Here is a 17,177-nt window from a genome sequence, read left to right as displayed (position 1 = left end):
CGACTAGTCTAGTATCAGTTTATATAATGTACCGGAGGCTCAGTCCTAGCCGGCTACGTCGATGAAAAAGAGTCCTCGTCTTTTTTTTAGACAAAAAAGAGCCCTCATCTTATATGCCAATTTTTGTGAAATCTTCCTTGTATACATCATGGGCTGACCGAAGTGGCCTGGGACAAAACCGGTAAAATGGGTCCTCGGCCTGGCCCACCTGACCGGGAGTCAACATGATAAGTGCCCATAATCTTGGACACCATCAGTAGACAGACGGTTGGATATCCAGCTTCAGATTACTGTCCATGAACTGGTTCTCATCGGTCCGCAGACGGACATAGATACAGTGTCCGATTTAAGGATCATCATTGGAGATGCCCTAAAGCCCAGCAGCCTCCTGACAGTCCACCAGCGGCAGAAGATAAGCGTGGAACTAACAAAAGCTTTTTCTTCACCTCAACGGGAGAGGTACCTTAAGATAATCCCTCGTTCATTCTTGCCTGCTTGAAGAAGTGTCGTATCAGTTGGAGCATCACCCGAAAGATTTGCACGGCAAAACCCTCGGTGGTGTGTGGGGCGTAGTTTCTCGGTTTTCTGCTGATCATGGTTCAGGGGAGGTTAGCGTGAGGTGCGCTTAGTGCGTTTCTGCAAAGCTGGTGTATATCCCAGCAAACCATATTTTTGCTTTCCATAAAGCAGGGCGCATAAGGCTTTGTCTATAAAATTGCCCATTCTCTCTTCTTTCTTTTTCTTTTTTCTTTTTTAAACAAGAGAGGAGAGAGGGGTCCAAAGCTGCATTAATAATGAGGCGGTGGAATACAGCAACTTACGAAAGGACCCAAAACAAATAATCCACTAGCCCGTAGCTGGAAGATGACGTGTATCCCATGGTCTGCATGCCGTGCAAATATGCCCCCCGGGTTTATGCGGCCCCGCGGCCCACGCCATCTCACCGCCCTCCAAGCGCATTCAAGACCGTCGTTCGGTCCTGCACTCGTGCCCTTTGCACACGCGCGCAAACATTTTGAGAACATCATCAAACTCTGGGATTATTGGAGAACCTTTCCTTGGATTCTAGGGCCGTGAAATGGGCAGGAAATGGCACGCCGTCGCGGCACTGGGCATGGCGTACGCTGTCGCCGCCGCCGCCGTCGCCGATGGCGACAAGGGCCTCTCCTTCGCCGGCACCGTTGCAGGGCCGGAGGAAGCCAGCTCCCCGCGCAAGCTGGCCAGCTTGTACGGAACCACTTATCACCACGTCTGGCCGGTAATCTGTACAGTTTGTTCAACTCTGTGTTTTTTCCCCGGGGAGTTTATTTTGTAAGCTAGCTGTTGTGACCCGTTCTGCATGCGCTTGCTTTCTGACGCGTGAATCGTCAGTAACTGGGTTGCATGCCGTGTTAATTCGGTCGGCTTTGCTATTTCTCAATTGCCTGAGAAATTTGGGAGCGTCAGTCGATTCCGATGAGGCCGAGTCATGACCTTGATGGAGATGTGGATGACACGATTGTTTCCGGCGTAGGAGAGGATGACGGTCTGCAAGGCGAGAGAGGGGCTTTTTCATTTTGGCCGCTGCTTGGATTAGACTGGGACCGAGCTTGAGACAGGGATGCCGCAGCGTCACTGGTGAGGCCTCATCGGGATATGGAGAGGAGCGGCAAGGGGTGGGAGGAAGAAGAACATTTTTTTTCGAAAAGGGAAGAAGAAGAACATTTTTTTTTTATTTTTGCGGTTGAAGAAGAAGAACATTTGCCGTTAGATTTTTATAATCCAAAGGCGGAAAGATAAACAAAATCGACTGAAAGTAAAATGATTTTCAGGTGCATGACCTATATGTGCTCCCTAATTTGATGTATTTTTTTACGAAAAGGTCTTCATGGCTAGCTTATTAATTTCAAATAATTCTTACATCATCCGCGAGAAAACGAGAGATCAAACTAGGGGTGAGTTCAACAACATGGTCAATGGATCAACACGTCCATGTTGAGCAATCATATGAGCGACCATGCTCGGCTCTTTCTTACAATGTTCGAAAAGAACCTTCCTGAAGTCACCACATAACCGCCGACACTCTTCTAGAATAGGGCCAGCCACCATCGAATGACCTACATTGAGATTAAGAGCATCCACAACGATCAGATTATCCATATGCACAGCGACAGAGCTACGTCCAATCGAGAGAGCAAGCTTCAAGCCCTCGGTTAGAGCAGCCACTTCGGCCGAAACAACGCCCACAACGTGTTCTACCTTCGCCGTTGGATTTTGGTGCTCCCTAATTTGGTGCATTTTGTTGTACGTAGCCCATGAAATTTGGATGGCGAATTGTGTTAGGGTCATTCATTGGATTCTTCGGGGCAGCATTTGGCAGCGTTGGTGGAGTAGGCGGAGGTGGGATCTCCGTTCCGATGCTAACGTTGATCATTGGCTTTGATCCAAAATCATCAGCAGCCATGTCAAAATGTGAGGATGCAATTCATTTATTGTGCTAGAATTTGTTTCTCATCGTCCAAAAAATATTACCGTTCTTAATTTTTATATCCAGTTTGCAACGACTCCCTACATAATGGTCATTATTGTGGTATTTTGCATATTGTGACATTATATACCTCCATTCGTAAATAGATGTTGTAATCTTCTTCCGTAAATAAATGATATTTTAGAGATGCACAATTTTTAATATGTTTGACCATTCCTTGTTGTATACTTACTATATGGGATTTTGTACTATGAAAACATTTTTCATGATAAATCATGTGATACATTTCCACTTAATAATATAAACTTGTATACATAAGTTAACTTCTGAATTTTTTTGACTACACGCTTTTCTAGTAAGTCGGTGTATTTACGGGTGGATACCGTAGCTTGTAATGTGGCTTGGTATGTTCTCCATATTTAATGTAGAAACATCTGCTCAGATTTTTTTTAATCAAAGTCAAGTGAAACAATTTGAATTTTACCAATAAAGTGTGGTGCTGATTTGGAATAACATCATTAGTCTTGCGAAGGTCAAAGTTACCTCTTGCTCTCTGTCAGGTAGTAGATTATCGTATAGCATTTAAGCATGGATTTGCTCAAATGTACTCCATTGATCAATTGAACATGGATTTGCTCTTAACATCTATCATAATAATATAACAAGTGAAAATATGAAAATCATCACCAAAGAAGCATGTCCAAGGATGTTATTTTGTGTTTGTTTCATTTTTCAAAAAGGAGGAGAAATCCCCCATTTCTAAGAATTTCTTCCCTAGGTATGATCACGGGAGCTGCTGTTTCAACTGTGTATTGCAATCTCAAGCTGAAACACCCAACTTTGGACATGCCAATGATAGACTATGATCTAGCCCTCCTCATACAGCCCATGCTCATGATGGGGGTTAGCATTGGGGTTATTTGCAATGTGATATTCCCAGACTGGCTTGTCACAATCCTCTTGATCATCCTCTTTCTAGGTTCTCACTCTTTTCCTCAAACCGCCGATGACATTTTGCCCTTTCTAGCAAGTAGCTGACTTCATAATGCATTTTAAATTGAAATTACAGTTACTTCGATTAAAGCTTTTCTGAAGGGTGTTGAAGCATGGAAGAAAGAGACAGCGATAAGAAGGGTTTGGTACATTTTTCATACATTTTTTGCGGTACATATCTTTTAAGGATGCTAACATGTTACTCATTTCAGGAGGCAAAGGCAAAACAACTAGAGCAATCGAGTAAGATCAATACACTTATTCATCATTATTAATAAAATGTAGAAAATTGTTCATATTTTCTTGATTTACCAGATGAAGATACTAGATATACGCTACCGCCTACAGGACCCGATACTGCAGCTGAGACAAAAAAAACCACAGATGAAGCGGTGATTTTTCCCCTAGCCTAGCAGAGATCTCGAGTTCTATATATGTATAACATAAGAGCTCGCTTGATGATGTAGGTATCCTTTTTTTACCATATGTAGGTATCCATTTGGAAGAACATTTACTGGAAGGAGTTTGGCCTTCTGGCCTCCGTTTGGGTAGCATTCCTTACACTTCAAGTCACCAAGGTGATAAACTAATTCTCTAGTGTACTTCATGTTTTCAATGTCAACCTACATTTGTTTTTGTATATAACACATGAGGCTCTACACTCTAATTCTCAGTTTTCCCTACCTTATCTATTAAATATGAATAAACCTCAATCTACACACGAGATATTGAAAATTCAAGAATACTACTAGAACCCGATATTAAATTCCAGATACCCCTTTATGTATATCCTCGCCAGATGGGAATCAAGCAAATATGCCCTTTTCTATCTATTATATTTTCCTGTGTGGCTATCATTATTAATTATTCTGTAATAAAACTAGTGTTGTATACACAAAATCATTTGCCAAGCCATGCCAATACTAGACTTAGTGCTTACACTTCCCTCACAAATTTTTGAAATTGTGGACTGGTCCTTATGGTGTTCACAATGCCAGTGCAATCACAATAAAGCTGAAGTGCTTCGCATGCACCAACCTTAACAAACAGTTTGTCTGTCACACATGTGTAAGTTGTAAATTTCAACAATAGTAGAATTTAGAAAGAGTGGTAATATTTCTTAGCTAACAAGATAACATGGTTTCATAATATTCAAGACAATGTCAAAGGATGGACATAATTTAAGGTGGGGTGAGCTCCATCACTTGCCCAGCTGAGCCAACAAAAAGTGATCCAACATCCCAGACTGCAAGACTGCTTCCTCGCCGTTTCACTTCCCTATCATACGTAGGAACTCGACCTAGCCGGCGATGCATACATATATAATATATTTTTGGTACAATTTTTGGTAGCGTGGCTACCCCACCTTATCCGATGGGGTCCTCCACCCGTGACTCTAGATAAATCAGGGTGACAAAGTCAAAGTTTTATCTTTTTATGGCTAAGTAAATCATTCGAGAATATAATGCATGTTTGATAAAACAATAGCATGACAATGCATCGCAAATATAAGATCAAGGTGATCAAGGAGAGGTAAGATGCCTTTGTGATGATCTAGTCAGCTTCTTTGTTATCTTGTCCTAGTTCAACATTGTTACCTACTTACCATAAAAGCAAACATAAGCAAATACACACAAAAATGAGTTACTAAGTGCAGGAAAAAAATATGCGCGAAGATGGAGAGATCCAGAATAGGGTTGGAATTGCAAGATTTGGTTTTATATTAGTATTGAATATTAAAGGATTGTCACATGATGAAATTGACATGGAAGGTTAATCTACGTGAAAGAGATAAATGCCATCGTCTTACCAGTGGCAAATGGAACCAATAGTCATTCCAGCATAACAGATAACTGGAGTGTTTATTAAAGAAACAAGTGAAAGTATGCACTAATGATTGTCCATTGAGATGATCCATAAAACATAAAGGTCTCATGTATGCCTATCCAAAGGTGTAGCTATGCCCCAAGGCTGATTGGGCCATTATCTAGGTCATGTCGTTGGATTTTGATTGTAGCACATTCGACATTGTTTAACAATGTAGCACGTGTTCGGCCTGGGCTTGCCCGGGCTTGGCCCTGTCCTGGCTGTGCCACTGCACCTATGATTAGTTCGTGAGTGAGGCCATAGATCAGACAGCACATGTGAATACCACGTGTAAGATCAGGGTTACATCAAAATTAATGCACGACATGCTCGAGTTTGGTTATCCATGGGTTCTATACTTTTTTCTTCCAATATATATTTGAACCTTTATAATTCAAGGTCGCCAAATGGATGGCTTCTATTATTTATTTTTATCCTCACTAATTAATGTGAGACTCTTTAGGAAGAATGTAATTAGTATTGATATAGTAATGTAATAATAAATAATGAAATTTACCATCAGTATTTTTGCATATCGGTTTTTGGGAACTCTGAAAATAATGATGTTAGAGAATTCTAGCATATCCCCTAGCATGAACTTCCAAAAGCCACTCATTGGGAGCCTCCCAAAAAATTAGCGTATTGGGAGGTTGTCTTCTAGCATATCCCCTAAACTTATATCATAATAAGTTTTGTTAGCTAATTGTCACTCCTTTATGCATACAAACATCATTTCAACTACAATATTTATGTCATATTAGTTCAAACATTGATGTTCAGCCATACAAATCCAACAACATTTCAATCCATAACTTTCAAATCTTGAAATTTTAAAATTCAAATTTAGAAGAAAATAAGTGTAGGTCCAAGTGAAGTAAATAATTTAATAAAAACATGATGGTGCATGTATGAACTTACCATGAAGTTCCCACAAGGGCTCCACAGGGTCATCTTAAAGTTGCTTACGCATATGTCAGTCTTCAACCTTTCTACGCGCTTTAAGACATCTCTATATTATGTCTTCATGATGCTCAAGCATTCCAGGTATTCGCATTTAATAATACTTAAAGTTCTCATTTTTGGCCTCTCTCATTCTCTATTATCTTTTATGCATGATTATATTTTTTTTCCATGGTCCCTCATAGTGTCTTTTGGTCCCATAATCTATTAAATCTGCTAACAATTGCAAAGCGTCCTTGCAACACACCAAAGGCTCTTTCAACATTCTTTCTAATAGCTTATTGATCCTTGGCAAGCTCTTTTGTTGCCTTCGGGGTGTGTGTTCACAAATGTGGACCATGAGAGATAGATACCATCCGCAACAAAAAGACTTACAAACAAAGGTAGAGAATTGACATGGAAGGTTAATCTACATGAAAGATGCAAGGTAGAGAATTCCCAACAAAAAGACTTACAAACAAAGGAGACATTTGTTGGATTTGAGGTCATTATGAGAGCTAGGCACCCCAAAGTAACAATGACAAATCCATAGATTGTGGGATGCAACTACTTCAAGAATGATTGTTGAATCATGACAATGACTAGGGAATTTCCCATGCCACTTTCTAGGGCAATTCTTCCATCTTTAGCACATGCAATCCATGCTCTCAAGCATCCTCGGGAACCCTAATTGATGCACCAATATCCATCAGCCTTGCAATGTCGTCTACATTGGTAGTTCTCCGGTAGTCGCTTCCGCAGAGCTCAATCACAAACTTTGCAAATTTCCCCACGCTCTTGATGGTGTCTTCGTCTATGGTGTAAAGGTATTCATTTGTAGCTTCAGCTGGGGATCTGTGATCATGCGCATTGCCGACATTATCTTCTAAAAAGCATAGGTGCCAAGTTCTTTGGTTACATTTCTCTTCCGCTTGAGATAATCATGATTGTGTTCCACGACAGTTGCAATTCACAGGAAGAGCTCACTAGACATTCTAAAACGTTGCATGAAGAGTGCGTCGGGATACACCAAGTAATCACTTATGAGACATGCATCAACTTCTTCCTAATACAGAAGATAGCACACACGCCCTGGTTGAGAACCACGTCTAAGTATTTTGTTGGTCACCTCCTCTTGAATGATTAACTTCCGCCCCATCTTGAAGTCATCTTCCTCCTCCTCCTCCTCCTCCTACTCCTCGGATGAAAGTCTGAGAAAAACTCCCAAACAAGACTCCTCATTTGTGCATTGAATTAAACAATTAAACGAACGCAAATCTTCAAATGCAGTTTTGCTAAAAAAAATGAAAAGAAAAAGCATGCAACCCTTTAGTTGAACACTTTGTGTGCGTCGCCGACGGAAGCTCGTGGTGGCCTGCAGGAGCTCAAGGAGGCTGGGAAGTGTGTATGGGGGATTGAGCTGATTCTCTGCCTTGCTGAAGCTCATGGCACGGCATGGCCGCAACATTAGAGCTCGGGGGTGGCGGGGCGGTGCCTCCCTAAATGGCTACACGTGCGGCAATGGTGGTGACAAGAGTTTCCGCTCGTGTGGTTGGTAATAGTCGCGGCGAGGAGACTCGTCTCAGACGGCAAGTGGTGTCTCCGGTGGGAGTAGGAGGAGGGACGGCGATGGTTCCGATGATGATGATAGAAGGTAGTGACCGGGCGGTGAAATTTCTCCCACGACATTTTCTTGTTTCAAAGTGGGATTGGGATGCCCAAAACTTCCCCGAGTATTAGGAGCTAGATGATGTTTTTTGGGAGGTCCCAAAAAATTTTGGGGATCTGCTACAGTAATAATTGAAGTCCTTTTTGGAGTTGTAGGTGTTTGATAGAATTGCTCTTAGTACTGTTTTCGAAGAAACTGTAATCCTTAGGCTACCCGTAGTGCAAAGTATTATACATTAGTATCATGCATATTGCAACTCCATAGTGTATAGTATCATAGGTTAATAGTTTATATGATCTTATTTATTGTTTTGCGCATGGTAGCACATCACTAATTCTTTCATGCATGCAGAACTACGTGGCAACTTGCTCCACATGGTACTGGGTTTTGACTGTACTCCAGGTAACCTTACTGCGTTTCTTCACCTCATTAATCAACCACATTTCATATAAAATTGATCCGTAGTTACGAATTTCTGGTTCTGGGATTCAAGGAGGTTTCTATGCCAATGGCTAAACTGCCTGAAAATGTCATCACTATCTAGTATAGTATAACTTGAAAGCAATTCTCTTGCAGGTTGTAACCATCATCCTTTTTGTCTTCACTTTTGATTTGCATCTTCGCTGCAACAAAAAACATACTCCCTCCGTCCGAAAATACTTGACATCAAAATGGACAAAAAAGGATGTATCTAGAACTAAAATACATCTAGATACATCCCCTTTATTCATTTTGATGACAAGTATTTCTGGACAGAGGGAGTACATATTGCTGTCATCTTGTATCATCTCGTATTCTCATAGTCAGCGCTTCATATTACAATCATCCCTCCCATGTTACACTAACACAGCTCCTTCACCTGTTGGATATGTAAGCAGATCCCGGTGTCAGTTGGAGTGTCCATGTACCAGGCAGCAGGTTTGGTGCAGGGGAAGAGGGCGCTATCATCAAGAGCAAATAACCAGACCAGCCCAAAAGCTCATCAGATATTAGTGTACTGCTTCTTTGGTGTCACCGCCGGTGTCCTCGCCGGTCTGCTTGGGGTCGGTGGGGGCGTCGTCATGGGGCCTCTCTTCCTGGAGCTCGGTATCCATCCGCGGGTAAAAAAGAAAGAGAGAAAAAAACTTTGTTTACCGGATGCTTCAACCATTTGATGGTGTTCTATTTGCACTTTTCATTTGTTCATTCATCGCATATTTGAGCTGTAGGCGTGTTCCATTACACTGGTGCAGGTCTCGAGTGCGACGGCCAGCTTTGCGATGATGTTCTCATCTTCCATGGCGGCCGTGGAATACTACCTGCTGAAACGGTTCCCTGTACCATACGGTAATGTCTCATTTTCTCTGTTTCTCCTATGGGAGTAGTGATCATGCACTGCTATCTTACTATTTTTGTCTGAAATTTGTGCAGCTCTCTTCTTCACTGGCCTGACATTTGTTGCCGCGATTGTTAGCCAGTGGGTCGCAAGGAAGCTGGTCAATTGGCTAGGGCGGGCATCATTTATCATCTTCATATTGTCCTCCATGATCTTCGTCAGCGCCATTTCTCTAGGTACCTTTACCGGTTTTCCTCTCACTGCGACCATTCCATTCAGGTTACGCGGTCGCATACCCAATACAAGAAGTTCTTAAATCTGCTGTTCTGCAGGTGGAGTCGGCGTCTCCAAGACGACTCACAAGATGGCGCGGCACGAGTACATGGGATTCGGCAACATTTGCAACTATCATGCGTAGGAAGATGCTGCCCTACAAGAACAGCGTGCTGATTGTGCAGTTTCAGTGGATGGAACGCTGTGATGTTTGTTTGCAGATGCCAAGTTGAACCACAAGGCCAGGAGATAAGAATTCCAGCCAGTAGTTCCTTCCAACATACGACTAGTATTTGCTAGTCACCCATTGTAAATGTACCTTCAGATGGATAAACCGTAGTTCTTAATAGATTAATGCTATTTCTGACTTCTGGTAAGTTTAGAGCTACTTTTCAGAATGCCTTTCTTCACAGGAGTCAAAAAGTAACTCATGTTAAGTTTTGCCAACATATAAAAGAACACACAAGTAGCAACGATTTCAAACAACTCAGATATTACAGGTGCGCATGCAGCGCAAAACATATCATCCTTTCCTCTATACAGTTTATGCCCAACACTCTTGTGATCATATTGTGCTTATTCACTATATGCTTTATTCCAAGATATCCGCAAGCAAGCAAGCTGACACTCCTACAAAAACGCCAGGATCGGCAAAACTAACTCGTCTTATGAAGACACACGCGCACAGCGTGGACGCAGCACACACGTGAGAACTGAAAGTGTTTCCTTATTACCTCAATTTTGCATAGGCGATAGGCAGCAGGCATACACATATCAAAGCTTCTTTGGGAACTTGTATGTTTTCTTGAGGAATTTTGTGGCCGCCTCATCGTACCGGTAGCACAAAACTCGCAGGATAGTGTTCGGGTCATTTGCGCTCCACTGGGCGGGCACACGAGGAGGTTTCGCGAAGCTAGATTTGGTTGGAGATCCCTGGCGTTCGGTAATCGCTTGCTTGAAACGCTGGATGAGGGATTCTGTATCTGTTCGTAGGAGTGGCAGAACGCTCTTCACCTCTGATGAAGCCTTGTCAACCAGTTCATGTGGCAGGCCATCACCATTTGCCAAGTACAATCCTCTGAGGGCTCTGAAATCATTCTCTATGATCTGAGCGTCTTGAAGGGTGAAAGCGCGTGTAGGTCCACCAGCAAGAAGCACCAGCAGGAACCCATCAAAGGAAGCTTTCATCAACGCGGTTATGAGATGGTCCCGCGGCTCATTACGCATTATGCCAGATATCACCCCAAGGGTAGAGTGAAGCTCTCTCAACAAAGGCTCCACCCTGTTTGACGCAGCACCACCGACATACAGCATGTCCAAGAGAACATGACTCAAATAACTGAATACCACCTTATGTGCTGTTGCGTCACACAGCTGACGGATGCCGTCTTGGCAACTTGCCTGGGATAGCTCAAACTTGATGTTCATTCCATCAGTGGTGCCAATACCATCCTGAGATAATTCACTGTTCCGCAAACATTTTTTCGCCTTCTTCTTCAGATTCTCCACCTCAGTTCGGATGTAATGGAATGTATTTATTTGTACACAGAGTTCAGGAAGATCGCATCCTTCCGACTTTCTAGTAGAAGATCCAACTTGCGATCCGCGATTCAGAAGAGCATGTGGCTTTTCCTTTTTCTTGAATAATTTGGATCCAACATCGCATCTTGTTAAATGAGGCAGTTGTGGAGTAGCAGTACTCTGGGTCCCTGCGCACCAATGCTAAATGAATCCACCCTGTGTAAATATTGAAATAATTGTATGAGAAAAGAATCTTCATGCTCAGACATACCATGGCAAGATTTTGCTTTCGAGACATAATACTGTAGAATCCCATCTAGCCCAGCTGCTAAATCAGAAACCAAAGTAGAGTGCATTGATATGGGCAACTCAAAAAACGCATCTAAAATTTCATCAACCATCCTTAGCATCTCCATGGAAGAAGGAGCAAAGCTCTGCCTGTTAGCTTTTGGATTCCATGTCTGCATGCAGATTCACAAATTAGAGGAATACTGGTATAGTGGTAGGGTTACTCTATAGTGATATCAGACTATACAGCATTGCGCAAAATAATGTGAAAGAGCTCTTGGCATTCAATGATATCGACTATCCAATAGATGGTTGAGAATGGCTGCATATCTAAATATGCTAATCACTCAAGAAAGATATGCAATTGCAACATAGGAAAATGCACCTTCTATTATCCATATTAAAGTACACCACTAGTAGTTTATAACGTGCATCAGCCAGCTGCAGAAATAGACTAATCTGATATAATAGCAACTATGAATAAACTATAAAAGCTTGCAAAGGTAATAATTAAGGGTTGATGAAAGGATACAGCATACTAAATCCATGGATAACATTGTAAAAGGCTAAATAACTGAATTTGCATGGTTACTACTATAGATACGGTATGGGACATTGAGTAGGATCACCTCCTGCTGTAAACTTTGGTCAACCCATTCTTTAAGTTTGTCCACTCGTTCTTTCATCCAACCTTTGACCAGAGCAGCAATTGCATTTTCAGCTTCATACGGTGGCATCTGTCTAATCAATGACTTGCCTCCATCATCACTGTCCAGAAAGTCTTCAACTGCAATATTAACCAGATTCTTCTCTAACTTGTCAGCAGCGTTAAGCACTTGAGCCGTGTCTTGTGTGAACTTTGTACGCCCAACCATAAATTGCTTCAGCTCATTACCAAAGCAAGAATGAAGGGTTGTAACTGCAACACCAGAAGCAAGCGGGTGCCATTTCTTCAGTATTGGACTGTAGATATTTTTCTCCTTCGAAGCAAGGTCACTAATATCCTTTGCGAGGATTGCAAGAACTGGCACAGGATTCCTTGATGATCGCTTTGAGTCTGCCTCATCCATTCTCTGCACAAATCAACAGAGCGTCAGAATCAATGCATATTACTGGCATAAACACCAGAACGAGTGTCAAAAGGCCAATATTAAGATCAAGCATTTTTTAACGCTCCCTAAAACTATAAATAAGCAGATCAATATTGCTGACAGTGATCAGTGATGTTTAATGTCCAATTTTGTAGCACGTTTAAAAACCATTGTCTCATGGTGAGATAAAAGAAAATGGTGATAGTAACAATAAATGAGTATGAGACTTGCATTATTCGTCCTTTGAGTGAAGTGGGCTAAGCAGAACAATTCACAGTTTAAACTTACTTGAGCAAAAGCAGTACGGAGCGAGGACCGTATATAGGTTTCGATCTTGCCACGCACCACATCAGTCTTTTGTTTCCTTTTACCAGGGTGTTTTTGAGATATATCTTCAAGAAGAATCTTCGCAGCTGAGACTCCTATTGTGACAATACCTTGCATCGAAACAATGTTGCTAGCATTGAAAGTTTCATGGTAAGCTAGCAATCTTTTCTCTGTCCAACCCGTTATGGAACTTAAAATGGAGATCAATACGTCACAGTAATCTGGATCTTCTGCGTTTTTTGCATCTTTTACAACTACATTTAACTGATTCTCAGCAGCAGAAAGTAACTCAATATCTACTTGGTCCGATGTGACAAAATGGTTGAACAACGCCCAGGCAAAGCAGAGGTTGTGAAGCATCTGATTAATCCCAAGAATAACCCAAGTCTTCTTCAATAACCCCATCACTTCCTCAACTTCATCAACCACAGTACCATTCTCACTATCAAAGCAAGCTTCTACCAACATTTGATAGATATGGAGATTGAATGGAAAGCCATCTGCCCAGTGACATTCATCAGAACTTCCACCTAGGGACCTACCAGCAAGGGACTTCACCGCACTGCATAGTTCCTGCATCGATTCCAAGTTCTTCCCGTTTTGAAGTGACTTATCATATGCTCTACTTATTATCTCTCGCAATGTCTGTGCATAAATGTCTGATTTGCTCAAGGGAATAAGTGGGTGAACCAGCAAACCAGCCTCAAGAAGCTTCAAGTTCCTAAACTGCCAGGCCTCGTACTCATGTGGATCAGGGAAATCTGATGCTTTAGATCGCTGCAGAAACTCTAAGGGCAAAATCATTGATTCAGCACGTCTACCTAGCTGCTTGAAGAAGAAAAGGTGAAATTAATCTTAATGGTCAAACTATTTTTGTACATGACAGAGATCTGTATTGTTTTACATGAATATAAGTTCACAGCATAGCTGATGGTGGCTCAACTATACAAGTTAATGGCGCTCAAAGCAATTCACTTGCTAAAATAGAATGATTGCCAGTGTTAGAGCTTGACAAGTCCAGAACAAGCAAGAATGTCCTACCAACTTCCTCTATCTTGAAAAAAAAAATCCAACTAACAGACAGTTCATGTCTGATATGTCTAAAAGGAGACATGCATTTCAGGTTTTGCATGTCGATAACGACCTGAAATCACAACAAAATAAGAATCAAAGGTACCCAAACAAATCTTAACGAGAGGGATATAAATATTAAATTCCATTTTTCAGTGGGTCCACATCTCACAGGTAGAGCATATATTGGTTATGATTTCAATGCTCAGTTTCTGCTAATCTGTTCAGGTTATTATTGCCTTGCTATGTGAGCAGTGAATAACTGAAGTATCTTTTTTCTTACATGGAATGACTGAAGTATTGACAGTGATAAGAATCAACGACTGATACAAGTCCATGAAAATATTCAATGACAAATTATTCTTGACAGTTCACAGAGATTGTATCAGATAACGTATACCATAACTGCTAAACACCGCAACTGAAGTTTGAACAGTTCACCTTAGGAAACACAATTAGCAAATTTACACTCAGAGCTTGACGGGATAAAAAAAAAAAGAATATCACTACTTGTTTGATTTCATATTACACCCACAACATTATCTAAAAACTCTTATATGCAGAACCGAATACCAGGTTGACATGGACAATTTTTGTCCGTTGCCAATCCCGCTCATAATTGGAGCCTACGTCTGCACTCAGGCCCCATGTAAAAGCAAGAAAACACCATCATTAAGCAACCATTGGAGCATAAAGTACAGGCTGCCAAAGGACAGAGACCATGAAGAAGGGAATAGGTACTTGCATCAATGATTCATGCAATATATCACTGCTTTAAATTGTCATGCAGCAAAAAAACGAGCAAATTCTTTTCCACTTAATTACTCCTACCTTATAAAAAAGCAGCTGGTCACCACATATCAGTTGCGATCTTAACCAATACTCAAGGAAGGTAAATTCCATATGATCTTCCAAATCTCAAGATCACCAAACTGAGACAAGCCACTGGCCGCTCAACGATCACACTATTGGCCTACCAATCACACACCAATAACAGGCTAACGCGAACCCAGACGAGAGATCTAATACAACTGTGAAGCCCACCGACACTGCAACAACCAGCGAAACAAGCAATCGGAAATAAATAAAGGGAAGCCACATTTCGAGGAAGCGAGATGCAACCTGGCCGGCGGCGATGCGGAGAAGCCCGCGGCGGATCCTCGAGTCGGCCTGCTCCGTGACACGTAAATTGACCCGCACCAGCTCCATCACCGTCTCTGGCCTCCGCGGCGCCTCCATCCCGGCCTTAGATGACGCCGACGGACTGAGCCCGAGCGACCTCTTCACCTTGCTGGCCGCCGTCGACGTCCGCGAACGCTGCAGGCCGGAGGACGAGGAGGAGGAGAAGGACGTCGAGGTGGATGTGGAGGAGGTGGAACGGGCGCTGGTGGAGGAGGGGGCGGACTGGGGGATGTAGATGAGGGGCCTGCCGCCGGTGGCGCGGGAGGCGGCGACGAGGACCTCGTAGGCGGTGGTGCGGAGATCGGCGTCGGAGAGCGGCACGCCGAGGCCGGGGAATGGGGCCGCGAGCGGCATCGCGGAGGAGGAGGTTGCGGTGACAGCGGTGGCGGCGGCAGTTGCGAGGTCGCTCGAGAGGGAAGAGGTCCAGGAGGCGGAGGCGGAGGCGGAGCGGGAGTCGGGGAGGAGGCGCGCCATGCTGCCCATGCTTTCGGCTTATTTTTGTTCTTTGTTTATTATTGTAGCTGCTCATCGATTTTGCGGTTGGTTGGGGTGTGTTGTGTTTGAGTGAAACGTCTCGTTTGCAACAAACCACCGTATAACCCACAACCACAAATCTACTTTTATTTTTTATTTTAAAAAAATCTACTTCTATTTTCCCTTAGAATTAGACAAAAAAATTATGGGGGAGAATTAGACAGAGTTACTTGTGAGCAACTTCAGCACCGTCCCATTTTAGAGCGGTCAGGGTAACTCCACTGCGGACCAAACCTCCCGTAAATGTTTGGATTGAACGGTTCACGCACTTTTACCCATCTAATGTCGGTCACAAAAAATGTACGAGCTGGTCCGAAAATCCCGCAAACCGACATCAATTTAGAGGAGATTTCGGGGAGTTTCGACATCCGCCACAACGGATTCCGACAACATGGACCCACCCAAATCGACACGTGGAGCCTGGACATTTGCACAACCACGCATGTCCTCTCCCGCTCCTTACGTCCCGATCAGCGCCCCCCCCCCCTCCCCCCTCGCTCCGCTGTCCGCTGACATGATGGAGTCGCTGGAGGAGCCGATGACGATGTTCGCCCACACGGTCGCGTATGTAGGACCCGGACCTGGATGTGTTCGCCTGCAAGGTTGCATATGCGCTACGCCAAGTCCGGCGCCCCATGGTGAAGGAGAAGTCGGACAAGACTTAGAAGGCGGTGGGGGCGGTCAAGCCGACACTCATCATCTAAAGTGCACTGTATTGTAGCCCTGGCCCGTCCAGCTAAAGCCGGCCTATTACCACGTCACCCAACACCTCTGTCTGAACGGTACCCAAGAATCGCCGCAACAGTCCTTGTCCTCCTTCACTTCCGGTCATCAAGCGTCGTCCATCATCGGCCTCAACGGTGACTACCTCTTCACAAAGTCTTATTCGGTCGACTCTCGTTCTTGAGTTGACATTGTTATAGCTTGTTGTGTTCTTCACAATTATGCACTATCACAAAGGATTGATGACTTTATTATGTGACGCCCCCGATTCAATCGTACACTAATCATGCACGCAAACGTGTACGATCAAGATCAGGGACTCACGGGAAGATATCACCACACAACTCTAAAAACATAAATAAGTCATACAAGCATCATAATACAAGCCAGGGGCCTCGAGGGCTCGAATACAAGTGCTCGATCATAGACGAGTCAGCGGAAGCAACAATATCTGAGTACAGACATAAGTTAAACAAGTTTGCCTTAAGAAGGCTAGCACAAACTGGGATACAGATCGAAAGAGGCGCAGGCCTCCTGCCTGGGATCCTCCTAACTACTCCAGGTCGTCGTCAGCGGGCTGCACGTAGTAGTAGGCACCTCCAGTGTAGTAGGGGTCGTCGTCGACGGTGGCGTCTGGCTCCTGGGCTCCAGCATCTGGTTGCGACAACCAGAAAGAAGGAAAGGGAAAAAAAGGGGGGAGAAAGCAACCGTGAGTACTCATCCAAAGTACTGGCAAGCAAGGATCTACACTACATATGCATGGGTATATGTGTAATGGGCCATGTCAGTGGACTGAACTGCAGAATGCCAGAATAAGAAGGGGATAGCTAATCCTGTCGAAGACTACGCTTCTGGCAGCCTCCGTCTTGCAGCATGTAGAAGAGAGTAGATTGAAGTCCTCCAAGTAGCATCTTCAAG

At 43.3% G+C, this 17,177-nt stretch overlaps 2 protein-coding genes across 4 annotated transcripts; one reads left to right on the top strand and one right to left on the bottom strand.

Moving 5' to 3' along the window:
• The first annotated feature begins 895 nt into the window (after nt 1–895).
• On the top strand, nt 896–9,877 carry LOC119290753 (sulfite exporter TauE/SafE family protein 3-like). Of its 3 annotated transcripts, none has more exons than XM_037569399.1 (12): nt 896–1,258; nt 2,292–2,451; nt 3,246–3,446; nt 3,537–3,601; nt 3,673–3,703; nt 3,776–3,852; nt 3,952–4,038; nt 8,286–8,336; nt 8,813–9,034; nt 9,143–9,260; nt 9,345–9,485; nt 9,582–9,877. In XM_037569399.1, the coding sequence occupies exons 1-12, from the start codon at nt 1,079–1,081 to the stop codon at nt 9,665–9,667; spliced, it is 1,419 nt and encodes a 472-aa protein (XP_037425296.1). In that variant the 5' UTR covers nt 896–1,078; the 3' UTR covers nt 9,668–9,877. The 3 variants fall into 3 exon arrangements, with proteins under 3 accessions (XP_037425296.1, XP_037425297.1, XP_037425298.1); XM_037569400.1 differs by having other exon boundaries at nt 9,167–9,260; nt 9,582–9,871; XM_037569401.1 differs by having other exon boundaries at nt 1,168–1,258; nt 2,323–2,451.
• A 57-nt stretch (nt 9,878–9,934) lies between these two features.
• Nucleotides 9,935–15,485, bottom strand: LOC119290752 (protein unc-13 homolog). Its single transcript, XM_037569397.1, has 5 exons — nt 14,943–15,485; nt 12,711–13,574; nt 11,961–12,404; nt 11,315–11,504; nt 9,935–11,231 (listed from the first exon to the last, which is right to left on the bottom strand). The coding sequence occupies exons 1-5, from the start codon at nt 15,483–15,485 to the stop codon at nt 10,297–10,299; spliced, it is 2,976 nt and encodes a 991-aa protein (XP_037425294.1). The 3' UTR covers nt 9,935–10,296.
• Between the last annotated feature and the right edge of the window lie 1,692 nt (nt 15,486–17,177).

This window comes from Triticum dicoccoides, chromosome 4B (assembly GCF_002162155.2).
Source record: "Triticum dicoccoides isolate Atlit2015 ecotype Zavitan chromosome 4B, WEW_v2.0, whole genome shotgun sequence".
NCBI lineage: Eukaryota > Viridiplantae > Streptophyta > Magnoliopsida > Poales > Poaceae > Triticum > Triticum dicoccoides.
This window is presented reverse-complemented; position numbering and strand designations above follow the sequence as displayed.

Excerpts from the sequence above, each read along its gene's own strand:
- LOC119290753 (XM_037569399.1), top strand. The coding sequence starts at position 1,079 with ATGGGCAGGAAATGGCACGCCGTCGCGGCACTGGGCATGGCGTACGCT. Across the intron at positions 3,447-3,536 it reads CTTGATCATCCTCTTTCTAG|TTACTTCGATTAAAGCTTTT; the intron begins GTTCTCACTCTT and ends TTGAAATTACAG. Across the intron at positions 3,602-3,672 it reads AAGAGACAGCGATAAGAAGG|GAGGCAAAGGCAAAACAACT; the intron begins GTTTGGTACATT and ends TACTCATTTCAG.
- LOC119290752 (XM_037569397.1), bottom strand. The coding sequence starts at position 15,485 with ATGGGCAGCATGGCGCGCCTCCTCCCCGACTCCCGCTCCGCCTCCGCC. Across the intron at positions 13,575-14,942 it reads TCCGCATCGCCGCCGGCCAG|CTAGGTAGACGTGCTGAATC; the intron begins GTTGCATCTCGC and ends TTCTTCAAGCAG. Across the intron at positions 11,232-11,314 it reads GAAAGCAAAATCTTGCCATG|GGACCCAGAGTACTGCTACT; the intron begins GTATGTCTGAGC and ends ATTGGTGCGCAG.